Source organism: Ambystoma mexicanum, chromosome 4p (assembly GCF_040938575.1).
Source record: "Ambystoma mexicanum isolate Mex_15411 chromosome 4p, UKY_AmexF1_1, whole genome shotgun sequence".
NCBI classification, from domain to species: domain Eukaryota; kingdom Metazoa; phylum Chordata; class Amphibia; order Caudata; family Ambystomatidae; genus Ambystoma; species Ambystoma mexicanum.
In genome coordinates, this window is record NC_090927.1 from 1,237,361,812 (window position 1) to 1,237,379,534 (window position 17,723).

General features: G+C 50.1%; 1 protein-coding gene across 1 annotated transcript in view; it reads right to left on the reverse strand.

The window, feature by feature from the left end:
* The window catches only part of TBP (TATA-box binding protein), a 519,691-nt gene that overhangs the window by 237,563 nt on the left and 264,405 nt on the right, over window positions 1-17,723 (reverse strand). Inside the window, exons 4-5 of the mRNA XM_069606902.1 lie at window positions 17,048-17,135; window positions 16,517-16,608 (exon numbers count right to left, since the gene is read on the reverse strand). Of these exons, the coding sequence (XP_069463003.1) occupies window positions 16,517-16,608; window positions 17,048-17,135 (180 nt within the window). The remainder of the gene's footprint in view (window positions 1-16,516; window positions 16,609-17,047; window positions 17,136-17,723) is intronic.

Here is a 17,723-nt window from a genome sequence, read left to right on the forward strand (position 1 = left end):
AGCCAAAGGCATCTTGCGTGGAGATCTCCGGTGTGCCCTCCCGATCCCTCCAGGGAGGCGTCCGTCGTCACAGTTTCCTAATGTGCCAGTGCCTGGATTTCAATGCCGCCGCTAAATGCTTGCGGGTGCCCCACAACCGGATCGCTTGGCGGAAAGTCTCGTTGAATGAGATTCGGTCCTCTAAACTGCCCGCCGCTTGCATCCAACGGGCGTCGAGGAACTCCTGCAGTGGTCACATCCGCAACCTGCATAGGCGCACGAGGTAGATGCACGAGGACATCATGCCGAGTAGGGACTTGATGGACCTCACTCTGGCCACGTCCATGGTCAACAGCCGTTGTACCTTGCCCAGGATGTCCTTCGTTCTCTCCTCCGACGGCGAAGCCAATCGCGCCACTGTGTCGAGTCTGGCTCCCAGGAACAGGGCGACTTGCGACGGTACCAAGCGGGATTTCACAAAGTTGATCGAGAATCCCAGATCTGTGAGCAGTTGGACAGTGTTTGCTGTGTGATCGACGGCGAGTTCTCTTGACTTTGCCCGGATGAGCCAATCGTCCAGGTAGAGGTAAACTTGGATCCCCTGCAGGCGCAGCCGCGCCGCCACTGGTGCCAGGCACTTGGTGTATACCCTGGGCGCCGACTTCAATCCGAAGGGAAGGGCTTTGAACTGGTAGTGCCCCCCCCCCTGGACCACGAATCTTAGGAATTTGCGATGTGCCTTTAGAATGGGGATGTGGAAGTAGGCATCCTCCAAGTCCAGAGACGATAGGAAATCGCCTTCCTCCAGCTGTCCCAGTACGTGCTGGACGGTGAACATCTGGAATTTCTGAGACTTGATGTACTTGTTTAGACGACGAAGGTCCAGGATGGGTCGCCAACCGCCGGTCTTCTTCTGGACGAGGAAGTACCGCGAGTACACTCGAGAGCCCCGGAGCCTTTTTGGGACGAGTTCTATGGCTCCCTTTCTTAGCATCGCTCGTACCTCCAGAAGTAGTTGTGGGACGTGGTTTTCCTTCCTGGCCACGGGTGGTATACGGGGACACCTTCGCTGAAATTCCAGGGTGTGCCCGCGGGCCAGGGCATCTAGCACCCAACGGTCGGTGGAGATGGACTCCCACACGCTGACGAATTTCGCCAGCCGGCCTCCCACCGGGGTGCTTGGGTGGGTGCTTGGGTGGGGGCCCGACGCCACGGCCGGTTCAGTCCTGCTTGGCGGCGGTCTTGCCTCCTTGGCGACAACGATGAGATCCTCCTGTCTTGCCGCATCCTCTGTAGGCTTCCTGCGACGAGGAGCGGGCCGCTTGGCGGTACGACGAGGAACCGCCGCCAAATCCTTTGGAGGCACCTTGCTTGCCTCCGGAGTTCTGAAAGGACGGCCGTCGTTGTTGAAGAACACCCAAGGCCTGAGCAGTCTCGGTGTCTGCCTTGATGGCCTGCAGTGACTCGTCCACTGTCTTGCCGAACAGGTTGTTCCCGTCGAAGGGCATGTCCAGAACCCTGGTCTGCACGTCCTGGCGGAAGTCGGTGGCCTTGAGCCAGCCGCGCCGGCGAAGGCAAACGCTGTTGCCCATCTGGCGAAAGCCGGTGTCAGCGATGTCCGTGGCCACCGTAATGGCGTAGTCCGAAGCCACCTCGCCTTCCTGTAGGATTTCCAGGGCCTCAGCCCTATTGTCGTCCGGGAGGAAGTCCAGCAGGGGAGCGATCTTAAACCACAGCTCCCTGTCGTAGCGAGCCACAATCGCGAGGGCGTTGGCTGCTTTAATAGTCGTTGCCGCCGCCGAGATGACCTGTCGTCTCATGGCGTCCAGTTTCTTTCCCTCGCCGTCCGGCTGAGAAGTTGAAGCCGTGCCCCTCCACTTTCTTCTTGGCTGCCGCAGAGACCACGGAATCCGGGGACGGCTGTGCCCTGAGGCAAATGGGGGCAGAGTCCCGGACCCGGTACTTCTTCTCGTACCGGTCTCTTAGCAGGGGCTGTGGACGGGTCATTCAGGAGCGCCAGCCCCTCGTCCCAGATGTCGTCCAGTAACGGGACTGAGATGACAGTCTTCGTCTTGGCCTCCCGCCGTTGGTAGAGGAAACCTTCCTTCTTCTGTTCTTCGGGGCAGAGCTGGAAGTGCTCATATGCCCTGGCGATCATGGCGTGGAATGAGCCAATTTCGTCGGGAGGGGAGGCCCGAGCGGGTGGTGATGGAAGGTCCATTCCATCGTCACCACCGTCATCCGTTCCTGCCGTCTCCATTCCCGTCTCATCCCTCGGAGGAGGTGAAGGCTGTGAAGGCTGGAAAGGAGGAGGGGGATGAGTTCTCCTCCGCTTGCTCGGTGGGCTTCCCGACGGTCCAGGCTCTGCTGGATCGTCCGCTGTGGCGGTAAGGGCAACCTTGTCCTTATCTCCGTACACAAGGCCTGAATAGCTATCAAGATCGCTCCCGAGTTGTCTTGTCGCACAGGCATCGGTTGCGACGGGAGGAACGGTTGGGGAGTAGGATCCTCCGTCCCCACCACGGCCTGCGGTTCCTCGTCGGCACCGCCATCTCTTTCTTCGTCCGCCTCGTCAGGATCCCTCCCGTAGGACCGGACCTCCTCGAACTTCTTGTCCAGGATCTTTGCGACGCCAGCCAGCTCATCTTCAGAGGTGGTATCTGTGTCCGTAATGGCTACCACCCCCCCCTCTTTCTCTGCACGGGGTTCACAGGGGTCTTATCGATAGGCTGAAAAGAGGATTACCTCCGCGGTGGCAGGGAAACTCTAGGCCCGGAGGTAGTCTCCACTGGGAAAGCCTCCGCAGGCTTCGCGAGGGCCGCCACGACTCCCTCTATGGAGGCCTTAGCCGAGTGAATCGGGGCCTTCGCGACTTTGGGCGCGCCTGAGGCCTTCAACCTTTGGGGGGGGGGGGAGGATCACCGCCTCGCTCCCCCTCGGCTGTCTCCGTCAGGATCGACAGGGACTACTCCCGAAGCTTACCCGGGTACTCTGGCTTCCTCTTCCCCGAGCCAGAGCGCTGGCTCGTGGTTGATGGCGTTGGTGATAATGCGCCCTGCCTGGCAGCCGAGGAGCCCGACCGATCGGTGCTCCCGGTGCCCGCGGACTCGCAGTGCTTTGCCTTTTGTTGGGCCCCCGTCGCTGGAGCGCCCTCAAAGGTCTTAGAAGACCGCTCTGACTACTACTTCTTCTCACCTGCTGCTGGGCTCTTCCCCTCCAGCCAGTTGGCGAGTCAAGTACGACGATCCCTCATTGTCCGTTCGGACATGTTCTTACAAAACGCACAGTCCTTCTCCACGTGCGATTTGTCATTGTGAAGGCAGTAGAGGCACAGAGAGTGCTCATCCTCGTTAAAGATGTTCTGTAGCCCGCATCCAGGGCAGTTCCTGAACAGCTTGGGTCCGACAGGCGTCATGCTTCCTTTGTCCTGGGCCAAGACCACGCGGGGTAGGCCTCAAAGATCTTCTGGAATCTTCCGAGAAGTGGAAACTCGATGAAAAGCTGCCCTTGAGGGGCGTAGGAAATTCCGAAAACGGGTCCCCGTTGATCGGAAGTAGTATCGGTGGAGCTTGAGGCTCGATTGACCGAAAATATAAGAGTAAACTCTTTGAAAAAACGCAAAACACAGTAAAAGCTCGAGCTACAGCACGAGGACTCCGAACACTTGAACGTGCGGTAAAAATCTAAAGATGGCTGCCAGAGGAGGGGCTTAGGTAGAGGGCAGTCATTGGCTGGGGGCAGTATGACCCAGACCCCAGTGATTGGTTACTAGTAGAAAGACAGTTCAGAAACGAAACTGAAACAGATTTTTTCTTTACCGAGGATTCCCAGCCTGACGACGGGGAATATTCATGAGCATGTGAATCCATGCCAGACCCCATGCTGGAGAAATCAGTAAATACCCTTTTGGAATGGCCCACAGTCACAACCTAGACCCTCAGGTGACTTCAATAGCTAGGGTGCTGGGGACATTAATATCTTATTGTTGAATTTAGAATACTTTTAGAAATTGGTTGAAGAAAAAGGTTATTAGAACAAACAAGAGATCATAAATATTCTTAAGCAGGCAAATACTTTTAGAGCCACTAGAAGAGTCATTCAGTTATAACAGCTTAAGCCAAAGTAAATGGGCAAAAGTCTTATATGGGCTGAAGCATTTCTGGTATATAAGTAGAAAGAGTCTTTGCACAATGTTTTACAAGCCTTTGAAGAAAAGAAGAATCAATGTAGGGCCACAAGCGGTTTAGACTTCTGGGTAGTAGAAGATGCATGCAACTCTACAACAAGAGGTTAAGTTCTCTCAGACTTTACAGTACCTTTGTATTGAAGAAAAAGTGCAGCAGATGACTTCTGTTCCTGTGCAGCGCTGCAGATCTCTCTGTTCCTGGGCCTCAGTCGTGGGGACAAGAGGGAGGATTTCTGGGGACTCCTGCACTACAATGGGATGGTCACCACTCGCAACTAGCAATCTTTCCAACAAGTGGCACTTCAGTGTTTCAGCTCCTCGTGACTACCGCAAATAGCAACACTGCGGTTCCTGGCTGTCGAGATGGACTTTCCTTGCTTCTGGGGTCCCGCACTCTGTTGAGGGGGCTCAGGCTCGGTCAGTCCTGCTTCCTGGGAGTCCGGAGGATCTTCCTGGAGCTCTTGGCCAGCTTAAAAGCAATGCACACAATCTGGTGTTCCTCTCCCTGGCGTTTCGGTTTCCAGCAGCAACGCAGTCAACCAGCTCAGAGAGAATGTCCAGGTGGCTTACTTTGGAGTTGATTGGTCCCACCAACTCAAGGGGAGAAGTCGTCCTTGCAGGGGCTTCTCTGTCGATACGAATTTGGAGTTTCAGCACAGCAGCAGGGCCTCATCGGGAAAACCAACGGTCCAGGAGTTGAAGCAGGCGTCCTTCGGTTCCTTCGTCCAGTGGTCGACTCTGCCTTCCAAGCCAAAAGCCTTGCCTTTTATTCAGTTTTCTCCCATTCATTCCAGCCCAGCTGTCAGTCACCCAGCAGGGTGGCTGTCCTTGCTGGACAGCCAGCCGGCCAATCACTACAGAGCGCATTTGGGTCTTGTTATGACCTTAAGTAGGGTCATTCATGTTAAAGGATACTCAGGATGCCAGGAGAGATGTTCAAGTAGGTTTAATCAGGTCTCATCAGGAGAATTAAGGAATACAGTTACAGAGGAACTGGCTCCCACCACCCAGGCTACATCATTCTCAACTGCCCTGGGTGGAATCTCACGGCACAACATTCTACACAGTCACACTCCAGGCATATCACTCATGACCTCACAGGTCCAGGCACACAGCATACTTACAGGGAGGGAGATTAAGCAGATGTCTCAACAGCCTAATAAGAAACACAGATACCAATCCTAACACCTCCCTTCCTTACCTCAGCAAAAGAAACCAATGCTAACACCTCCCTTCCTTGCCACCACACAACACACACATAACCTCTCTACATCAAAACAACCACTCACAACTCAGAGTACAACACACCTCAAAGCATGCACACAACCAGGGAAAGGATTGTACCAACAGGCGTAACTAGGTTTCTGGCAGAAGGAGCACACCAACTCAACTACAATCCCAACCAAACAACGCAGAACACCTTCCGCTCACCGCTACCACCTGAGAGCCTCAAACCTGCCGAGCACTGCCAGCCCCACCTTGGGCAACTAAGCATACACAACAAAAACCCTCAAAACAAACTCCAAATACCTCCTATCCACCCCTGTCACAAGTGGATCATGGGGCTGCCACCCCAAGCACAACTCCCCAAAAGGGACTGGCAAGGGTCCTACTGCACCACAACGAGAAGACCAACTAGCTTCCAAAAAAATCAGCCCGGATAGGTATGACAGGAGAACCGGGAACATGCAACCCACACTCTTACACCACACATGCCAAGACTCAAACACACCATTGTCACAGCTGGGCAACCACACACACTGAGGAATTCCAATCAGAAAGAAACACTCACTCACTACACCCCAGTTTGACGGCCACTCAAACTGAGCCACTGGTACATTGAGCCTCAACCCAAACGATCAAACACATACGGCGAAGACCTCTGGCAGCTACAAGAAAGAAGCTAAATTTGCCCTAAGATCACAGGCAAGCGCCAAGCTTTATTTGGCACTTACTGTGAACCAAATTGGAAACACAAAAAACTTGAAACCTTACTTTGGCATGACAAATCCAAAGTACACCAAGTCCACTTCAACCAAATTCTTTACTGGACCAAAACACCTTCTTCAAGCAGACTCACAACATGAACACAACACCAACACACATCCCGACCTCCGTCCAGGTAGACTACAAGAGTCTCACCCCTAGACACTGACCACAAGGAATGGAGGCGTCCCAACCACTCTGTGCCGCTCAAAGCTTGCGAGCAGGGCCCTGCCCCACACCTGTTCCTTCAATGAGTTACCTCTAACCCATACTAAAACACCTAAGCATGCACACCTCATGCCTAAACAACATCAATGGGTTACCTCTTTCTTTCTTTTTCTTTCTTTAAATTATCGAAAGCGTGGGCGGACTCACGCAGGCGCTTCCCCATCCTAATGGATGATGTGCACCTAACCCACCAATCATTATTTAACTTACATAAACTCACAGTTCCTCCCACCTCCCAGTCTGCCTCACAAAATCCAACAACACACTGCTCTTCTTCCTGCCACTCACCCCGTCACCTCCCAACAAAGCCTTCCCACTCAACTCAGCCACACCCACCTCATGTCAAATACACATCAATGGGTTGCACAATCACCCATGCTCACTCATCATACCAACATCAATGAGCCAATCCCACACATTCATGCATCTATGTACCCAACACCTTTCGCAACAATATACTGGCAAATTTCGACACTCTAGAAGTTCATGTTGCCTTAAAAAAACCTTAATGCAATTTAAAGATCCTGGAAAGCCTCAAGACGTTAAACTAAAGCATGTCCGATGCAAAGTACTCACTAATCAACATGCGCCGTTCAAACTTTGTGCTCGCATCCACTTCCCAGAACTACAAACTGGAAGCAATAAATAGGAAATCCGTGCTTCTTTTCACAGCGTAGCACCTAGTTTAGAGAGTCTGCTGTCTACACTTCACAAATTCCAAGTCTACTCTGCAGCAGCTACCCTAGCCGCACGTGACATTGTACATATCCTTACTTCGAACATTTCCTTTCACGTGAACTTTACAAACTAAACTGCATAGCGTGCTATTTGACTTTTGACTTCACCTTTCCTTCCAGAACAATAGCCGCCGCACTAGTGGATAGTGATGCACACAACAGTACTCGATGCATAGTGAAGCACATGACAGTCTTCCATACAGCGCAGGAAGCGCACATCCTCCTCCTCCTTTTTTCTCTTTGACAACATAGAACACTTTCCCAAACCCGATGCTGACCCAACGTAACCTTGCCCGGTATGTCACAAAATAGCATCAGTGCCAGTTCAAAGTAGTATCAGAGTAGTCCTCCATAGGGACTCCCACAAGGACGTTATTTCCTGTGGCCTACGGCTCGGCTCGATCTCCTCCGGGAACTCAGACAGTCACAGCTGAACTCGGTGAGCTGCATGAGAGACACTTCCTGGACACGTGAAAGCACGCAATTGGGTGCTTTACTATCAAGTTTACTGTTGCTCTCCGCCTCACCAACATTTCCGTTCGTAACACCTTTGGGAGATACATGATGACACCAGCATTCCAAGAGCAATCACTAACACTTCCAGCAGTTGCAGTGACGTCACCAGTTCTACCTGGTAGACAGAGCCGCACGGAGCTCCGCAGCCCAGAACGGCCAAATCAGCCACGCTATGTATCGCGCACATAATGCCAGTGGCCCACAGCATTGGGCCACACCAGAACTCTCCACAGCATCTCCAGCACCACGGTAAAGCCATATGGTTTCACATTTCGGTTGCTAGCCTATATATCTAATGTCTTCGTGCACTAAACTCGCTGACATGTCCTACAACTCAGGGGAGAGTCAATCTGCAATCCTCCTAACGGCCGTCAAGGATCTTCGACACCTTTCAAACGTTCACTGGAGCTTCTTCAGCATGCACCCCACGCTACCTCATAGCGCATCGTCACAGGCGTTGCTATAATCACTGGGTGCCCACCGCTGTCTTCTCAATCCCTTCCTGGCACCCCCCCTTTTTTTCCCACACGGAGGCAGCCTCAACAATCTTCCCTGGGGATAGTCTCTCCCTCTCTGCTTCTCACTGGAAGCTATCCAAGACACCCTCTTTCCCCCTGGTGGTGGGACTCATTATTGGTGGCAGTGGCTTCCATCTCCCCCCTCTCTTCCCCGCCTCTACCCCCCTCTCATCCCCTCCTCCCCCTCCCCCTCTTCCTCCCTCCCCTCCCCCCCCCTGGGCCCAAAAACACAGGTAACATCTTCTCCAGGGTTGTCCAAGACCAACTCGTCGCCAAAATGTGTTGTGACCTTAAGTAGGGTCATTCATGCTAAAGGATACTCAGGATGCCAAGAGAGATCTTCAAGCAGGTTTAATCAGGTCTCATCAGGAGAATTAAGGACTACAGTTAGAGGGAAGCCCACTGGCTCCCACCATCCAGGCTACATCATTCTCAACTGCCCTGGGTGGAATCTCACGCCACAACATTCTACACAGTCACACTCCAGGCATTCCACTCATGGGAAGGGAGATTAAGCAGATGGCTCAACAGCCTAATAGGAAACACAGATACCAATCCTAAGAGGTCTCCTAGGAGACGAAGCACAGGGAGTGTCGGGAACCTCCCGCACTTCCTGCCCACCCCAGACACCCTGCAGCCAGAGGCGGGCTTCACTCGTGAATCCCGCCAAAGGCAAAGCAAACAAAGGTACCAAACCTGGTTTGGCGCGCAGAGTAAATCTCAAGAAAGACCTTTCAACGAAGAAATGGCGAAAAAAACAACACCAGGGCCTTTTGACAAAAATTGCACCCTTGGGTGCTTTACTGCGGCTGCGAACGCAGCCTGCTGGTAAATGCACCGCACGGCAGTTAAAAGTGGACCACTGCAACCAGCCATTCAGTGAGAAAACTGTAACATAAAAAATGTTACATGAGAAGCTAGACAAAGGGGATACTAGGTAACCCCTCCAGCACCCTATTATAAGATAGTGTGTGCTGGGTCTAAAAAGTTACAAATGTAAGTAAAGTCAATTTCACTTTACTGCTCTGGGAAACAGTAGTATTTCAACCTTTGGGAAATCCGAAAGACTTCCCTGTGCCACTGCACTGAAGGTGCTGTGTGACACAATGTAAAAGATGATGCCTATGGAGTTTGTCAGGCTCCATAACCAAAAGAAACACAAAGCTCAGAAATCACATTAAAATACATGAGAGTGGGAAAAGGGTGTCACTCTCTCCAGGTTAAAAAATATCAAGTCCTCAAAATCCAGCAAAGTTGCGGGGGGTCTCTAAGGTGGAGGGAATTAGCACATTTCTGAGAATTCTTCCTAACAGTCCGTTTCATCGCCATTCGTACTCGAAAGGGCAACAGGAAGTCTCTGCTGAGCACATCTGCCAGAAGACTGAGTTCACCTGGAACGTGTTGAGACATTAGAAACATCTTGGGCCTCATTACAACCCAGGCGGAAAACCATGGTGCTATTAGCACCATGGTCAATGCCAGATTCCGCCATGGTGAATGGTGGAATTACCGCCCCATTCCAAGGTTGGCGGGGCGGTAATTCCCCATTCACCATTGCCCCTTCCCCATTGCTATTTTTGCCCCATAGGGCTCAATGGGAATGGTGAAGGCGGTAATTACGGTATCGCAAATTGCAATACCGTAATTAGCTCGAAAGTCCCTTTGCAGGTTCCTTCCTTAACGGCTGGTAAAACCAGCCGTTAAAGTCGGGACCCGCAAAGGGACCTCGTAATCAGGCGTTAAGGGATTACCGTTACCGGTAACCCCTTAACGCCAGGGTCGTAATGAGGCCCCTTGTGTTTTAGAACCCATTTCCAAATGTTCCGAGATAGTTTGGACAGCCCTGGAGAGTGAGTGCCCCCTTGCTTGTTCAGGCAGTACATGGCCGTGGTGCTGTCTGCGAGTATCAGTACGGTCTTTCCCTGCAAATTTGTCTGAAAGGCCTTCAGTGCTTTGAAAACCGCTAGCAGCTCCAACAGGTTTATGTGGTTGGATGCTACTGCTGGGGACCAAACGCTGTGCGCTGTCTGTGGAAGGTGAGCGCCCCCCCCACCCCGTGAGAGACGCGCCCGTCATGAGAGTGGCTTCTACTGCAAGGGTGGTGAAGGTTTTCCCCTTCAAGAGGTTTTCCCTCGACCACCACTGCAGAGAGAGAATGAGGGCTGCAGAGACAACCACTAGATTGTCCCATTGTCCGCTGGCCTGACACAACTGGCTGTTGAGCCACTCTTACATGGGGCGCATGCACAAACGTGCATAAGAAACCAAGTAAATGCAGGATGCCATCATCCTTAACAGTCGCATGGCCTTGCATACCGTCACCGCTCGACTGGCTACATACTGAGGGATCTGAAACAGCATGTTTTGAACCCTCTCGTTGGAGGGGAAGACAAGGCCGTCTTCTGTCTGAATTAGAGCCCACAGAAACTGCTTGACTTGGCTGGGGTCTAGGCTGGATTTCTTCTCGTTTATGGAGAACCTCCGACTGAATGAGAGGTCTACCGTCTTTTGAGTGTTCACAGGCATGTTCCTAGAAGTCCCCTACTATGAACCAGTCGTCGAGGTAAGGATAAACTGGGATGGATTGCCTGCGCAGGTGTGCTTCTGCAACTGCCAGTACCTTTGTGAATATTCTTGGGGCTGAGGCAATGCCGAAGGGAAGGACGTTGAACTGATAATGTTTGTCCTTGAAATATGAAAGTGTGCATATTTCATGTCCGTTAGTAGAGGAATTACCTCTTTCAAAGTTACCATCCGAAACTTTTGTGGTTTGACAAATTTGTTTTGCTGGGTGCAAGTCTAGCATAGGGCGCATGGTGAGATCCTTTTTGGGTACAAGGAAGTACAATGAATAAATACCCTTGTTTACCTGTAGAACGGAGACGACTTCGACTGCACCCTTTTCCTGCAGGATCTCGACTTCTTGCAGCAGGATCTTCAGGTGTTCCGGTGTTAGGCGCCTGGATCTTGGAGGTCTGTATCGAGGTGGTCGGCTGAACTCTATGGAATAACCGTGGGTGACGGTCGTGAGCACCCACTGGTCTGTGGTAATCCCCTTCCATGTGTGCAGGAATGATGTTATACATCCCCCCTGACCGGGGAGGCATGGGAGGGGACCCGGACTGGAGAGTCATTTCTGACCGGAGGCCGGGGCCCCTCTGGGGGTGGCGTTGCAACCCCTTCCTTTCCCATGGCTTTGTCCTCTGGGTGGATATGGGTTTGTAGATGCAGACCCCTGTCCTGAGGACCAATTGTTGGCTGAGCCATATTGGTTGTGTGGGGAACGAGAGTAGGACTTCCCAGTGCCTCATTAACAGCCTTGCCAAATAAGTTAGAGTCTTCCACAGGTTTGTTGATCAACGACGCCGGTGTCTCTGGTTTGAAACCAGAGATGTTCAACCAGGCGTGGCATTTTAAAAGGGTACCCTGGGCCAAGGTTCTCCCTGCCGTCTCAGCAGCATCCAAAGTGTTCTTGAGGATGTTGTGGTTTACCTGCTTACCCTCTGAAACAATTGTAAGCAGACAAGAATGCACTGGTTCAGGGACCTCTTGTCGGGCCCTCCTGCAGCAGGTTCCATTGGACGTCAGAATAGCTGGCCAATAGCGTGGTGTTGTTGGATATGCGGGTAGAATATGCTGCCACAGTAGTCATTCTCTTCCCAAAAGCATACAACTTTTTACATTCTTTGTCCGGCAGTGTCTCACCCGTGGACAAGGGGACCCGGTCCTTTTTCTTGTAGTCGTAACCACAAGAGAATCTGGGGTGGCATGACCCCTAAGATAAAGGGGGTTAGAAGGTGAGGGGCGAAACTATTTTTCCATCCGAGGGTTCACGGCCCTAGTCTGAGATGGGGTTAACAAAGAAGGGGCGATGTACCTCTTGATGGAATTAAGTAAAGGGATAGCTTGGCTGGCAGGAGGCTTCTCCTTTAATATGTCTTCCACGAAATCTGAACCCAACACCGCTTATTGCATGTTTATTTGGAAGTGTTCTGCTGCCTTCTTCAGAATGGCGCTAAACGCCATCTGGTCATCGACAGGTGAGGCCTGACGCAGAGGAGGGGAGGAAGGAGGGTCCATACATATGGTATCGGGGTCCGGGGTATGCGGTATGGGTGGATGACAGCCATGGTGGGTCATCCCCCTGCTGGTCACCCCTCCTCCCCCCAATCCTGGGTCTGATCAGTGGTATCCACAAAGGGATCATCCTCCTAAAAAGGGTCAAGGGGTTCTTCTTGATCTGTAAGGTCATAAACCTCCCCATGAAGAGGGCAGGATGTCTTCTGAAATTTGGTGACTGCAGGATAAAGGTAGTCTTCCCTAGGACTTTTAGGGTTGAACCTCTCAGAGAAGTCCGCAAATTTAGCCAACCTGTCCATACACGCTTCAAATTTTTCTCTGGTCCATGGAGAAGAGCCAGAGGGGGAAGGGACTCCTCCTGGGGATACCCTTGCCTAGAATGGCGAGATTTATCAAGGAGGGTCTTAGACGCGTCTTTCGACGTGTCTTTAGACTTGTCCTTCCATTTACTGGCCGCTGAAACGATCTTAGCAAGACTTCGCTGATGTTTGGCGTTACCGGGAGGGGTTTAGGCCGTTTAGACGGTTGCGCTATAGACTTCGACGCAACCAGAGCTTTATGCGTCAGCGCGCTCTTAGGAGGCGTCTCAACGACTTTGTGAGATTTGGGGCTGGTGCCTTTACTTGTACAGTGCCCAGACGCATGCCGCTTGACACGGTTGCAGGGAGGGCTGCCGATCAAGCGAATCGGTGGGTGCCGTCGAGAAACTCGACGTACCCATTGGCGCCTTGGACCGCTTCGACTGATCTGCCGAGGCGGTACCAGGGGTCGTGTTTAGTCCTAAGGGTATCGTGTGCGTCCCGGTCGCCGTGGTGTACCTTCCCCATAGCAGGACTATCATCGTGCCGAGTGGGGCCGCGAAAGGACGTCGTGGAGCACACGCGCTCCGATGTGAGCTCAATGGCAGCCGGATCGGAGCCATGGCTGTCACTTAGCTCCTCATCACTTTCGGTGGCTGCTGCGGCAGAGCTACCCTCAGCCTGCGACATGGCGTAGGCCGCCCACCGCTTCACTCAACGCTCCTTGATCGTCTTAGGACGCAGGAGTAGGCAGTTCTTACAGGACGCCTCGTCATGATTGAGGGGAAGACACTTATTGCACCGACGGTGCTCGTCTTTGCAGGGGTATTTTACCTTACAGCAAGGGCAAAATTTAAATGCTGTCCTGTCCATAGCTCAGGTGTGTGACATCGACGGCAAAACCAAAAGGGCAAAGAGAGGGGAGAAGGAAAGACATTTTTGAAAAGAATAGAAACCCCCAGACCCCACTCTCCCTACTGTATAGGCCGGTCAGCAGGCCGGGCCACGCGGTAGCCGACCGGAGCACCAGCTGTCGAAGTCTGTTCTTTGCTGTCTTCGTCAGTGGTTTAGGAAGTAATTGTCCAAGAGAGGACAATTAATAATAAATGACCGAAGTCGGGAAATAACAATTTTGCACTAAGTAGGAGCTCCGCATAAGGCGACCAGCTAGCTGGGCGGAAAAAATCAATCTGAGGGACCTCGACGTGCGAGGGATTTTGGGTACACTATTTGTCACATTAGGGATAGTGTTACAGTCACGCCCATGTGGACGACCCCTTTCGATCCTCGAAAGACAAGATGCAATACTCTGCAGTTACCACTAGATGTTGGACTCTATGCACAGCATGTGATTCTAATCAGATTCACAAGCATCAGAAATTAAATTTCTCCTCAAGAGTCCTAACGGGTATTGAATGTGGCTGGCAGGGAAAATGCAGGTGAAACCGGGGCTGCGGACTGGTTGGCTCATATGCCCTTTGGTGGCCTGTTGGGACATTCAGCTTTCCACTGACCAAACGTAACAATAATTACATTGATTATACACATTCCCAGTCTGTCCTTCATTATTGTTTCCATATCCCACCTGCGCGATACGACATCTTCTCTGCCCTTTTGAAGTAGGTCGGAAACTATCCCTCCCCCAAGTGGGTTTTAACTGCTCAATCTGTACAGCCACAAGCTTTGCTTCAGTACTTGCTTTCTGTTTTTCAGCTTTCTCAAAGTGCTGTGCGGCTAACAAGACTGCAGTCAAATACTTTCCTTCCCTACCAATTAGAATGGACTTTATCCTTCTGTTCCTTTCGATTGCAGACCTATAACAAAACTGATACTACAACATCTGGGTCAGTAATGGTAGCATCTATGATTCTTGAATATTGATCAAAGCCTTGTTTCAGTCTTTCAAGAAAGGCTGCCAGATTTTCGCTGCTAGCTTGTTTACAGGAGTTGATTTTAGACCAATCTGTTTCCTTAAAGCAGATGTCAAGAACAGACTGTACCAATCTGTCGGTTAATGCGTTTAGGCCCTGAGGGAGGGTTCTTCAGCTGGCCAGTTACATCTTTGCTTAAGCAGGGTGAACTTGTCAGCAGGGAGAGCAGCTCTCAACAATTGATTAAAGTCAGCGCACTTGGGTCAGTAGCAATCAATGACGACCTGCAATACCTCCTGAAAAATGGTGGTGTCCTCTCAGATTTTGGGGAATTCTGAACATTGTTAAAAAGGTCAGTGGCACTCCAGGGTCTGTGTACTGTAACTAAGGTGTCTCCGCCCCCTGAAGTGGTCTTAAAAGGGAAAGCCGCAGCATTGTTGGAAAGATGAGAGTTTGGAAACGCATCAAAAGTGCTTGAGGCGCCATCTCACAGGGACCCAAAAAAGAGTGGATAACCGCTCCTGGAAGGTGTACAGAACGGAGAGTGATTGTGAGGGACTGTTGAGTAATCATAATGGAGTGGATTGGTTGTACACAAGTGGTTCACTTAAGTTCGAATAAGGCTCAAAACCACACTGCTTTCACTCCAATACAGAGTGGGAGCGGAGGCAGAAATTAATATTAGCTCTTGCTACTGATTGGGTGCCAGATTCAAATAGCAGGGTTATACGATTCAAGCATGACCTTAAGTAATTTTGTAAGTCACCCAACAAGGAGACTGATTTCTTTCGGCTGATTTTGGGTGGCCTACAAAAAGCAGAAACGCACACGTGTGCGTCGCAGGGGCTGACAGTTCAATTTAGAAAGACCGTTCTGTGCGGTCACAGAGCATTCTTTCTAAAAGAAAAATCTATGAGCACTAGATACAGACTGCTATAGTCTATTGTGTTTAGGCACCAGCAGGTTGGCAAATTCTGCCTGTAGGATTTTAACTAGCTTGTGCAGCTTCTCCTGCATGTCTAAGCGCACAGATTTTAGATTCAGACCGTCTCTTGGTTGTTTTGGAGCAACAGTCACAGTAGTTCTCACTGTTGCACCTTGCCACCTTCTGCTGCGAGAGGGCCTCGCAAGGATATGACGCAGTCCAAGTCAAATGGGGAAACTGTTTTGCTGGGTCATCTCGAGTATAATAGTGCCATTTGTCCAGAAACGTACATGTTTTGGGAGAGTAAGGCATACACATGAAGTGGGCTGAACTTCCTTTAGGAGAAAGCAGCAATTCTTTAAACTGAGTAGTACTCCTCACAGAGGAACAAAAGCTTATTAAGGGCAGGTAAGTGTCACTTTCCATCAGTGTCAAGTGCTACCACACTAGTAAGCTGGTGGAGTTGATCTGGCTCATGCAGACTGCTGTAGCTTCACTATTCAGGGGTTTCGTATATAGCCGCACAATCTCTCCTCCTCTACAGTTACTGTTATTTCAGATACTCTTTTCTGTGTTATACACGTCTATCGCCTGTTAACTGTGCTTCCCGTCGAAGGCATTTTTCGTCACATTTTATGCTCCCTCCCATAAGCTACCCAGTATACAGAGCGGTCCAGGGGTAGGGAAAGGTCAGGTACAAAAGATGCATACTTAGGAAAGTAAAGCCTATAAAAGCTCACATACCAGGATAGAAAGAGGTGAACATTTTCTTTACATTCAGATCGCACATGCAGGGTTCGGGTAAGAAGGGGGTTAGACGAGGCACAATAGCGCACTCATCTAGTATTTTTCCTTCCAGGTTGAAAACCCTCGCCTGTCCCCCTACTCCCAATCAACAGTTATCCATTATGTATGTATTTTATCAGTGTTGTGCATGGTTACAATGCTTAGGTGTTAGTTACATTCATAGTTAGCTCTTGATAAATGCAGTGGCCAGCTGCTTCTCGATTTAATTTTTATCGACAGGGTACCACTGGTTCCCCTTGTATCTGTATTTTTTACACGAGCTCATTATTTCAAGACATTTCCCAAAACCAGATTCCCCAAACAGTTAACAGAGAAAACAAAACAAGCATTGTACAATTCATTTTAACATCTGCATAAAGCATGACATGCATTTTACAAACATACCTTTTAGCCCCTGTGCAAACCATTTTTCCCGAGCTGAATATAAGTGCAGTAGTTCGGGGTTCTCTTATTCGCATAATAACAGCAGCAAAGCGCTAAAAAAGAATAATTGTACAAATGTGTGAACAAAAACTTCCTATTAAAAGAAACTGCTCACAATTTAAAATGTTAGTTAACAATATGTATATAATAATTATGAGGAGTACAGTGTGGTTGTGTACTGAAGAAAGTGGTCACATGAAACAGAGTGATTTCCTATGGACTGTCAACGCTAGATGAAATCAAAATTATCTTGGTTAATTATCCATACCCGTCAAAGATAAATAGGCAAAGGTATTCCCCTCAATATGAATCTACTTTCAATTACTTGGCAAGCTCAATTTCTATTTCCATGGTTTTAAAGCAGTTCAGACCCTTCATAAATAATGTGAAACCATGTGTCAAATGTATAAACAAATTCGACTTTTACCTCAACGTTTAACCTGCCTCCAAAAGAACTCTGTCCCCCAAAAGTAGCACAACACGATTTCTTACCTTAGGATTGTATTCTGCATTTCGGGCACGAAGTGCAATGGTTTTTAAGTCTAGCTTACAGCCAAGATTTACTGTGGACACAATATTCCTAGAAAAAAAGACCAAGAGATCAGATCATGAACATTTGCACCCAAGATATTGAACATGAACTTCAATTCAAGTGCCACAAAAAACTAAGACGACTAAATATGTATCACCATGCAAGATATCAGAAACCTAACCGATCCATAGTTTCGGACTCCACAACATTATGTATACTTCCCTTGCACTTCATTGTTTCATCATCCATATCAACTTGACATCCAATCTACTTTAAATTCCCCCAATCTTGCCTTAAAATGACAGTTAACACCTCTTCTTTAGCAAACAGCCAAGTCAGATGACATACACTCAGAACAGCAGACAGTTCTAAATCACACTGTTCTTTTGACAAATTTGTCTGCACTCTATAACTGAGGCAGATGTGAGGAGCTACGAATGAGACTCGGACACAAGGGAGTCATGGTTTTGCTCAAAGACTTATTCAAATAAAAAGGGGGTGGAGGATAGAGGGCGCTAGAGGGCCAACAAAGATGGCTGCTTTGGTCCAAGCTCCCTCTTAGCCCCGGATTAATCCTTCTAAATCCTGCGGTCACCGGCTCTTGGACGACCTGTCCAGCCCTGCCTCTGGCCCCCC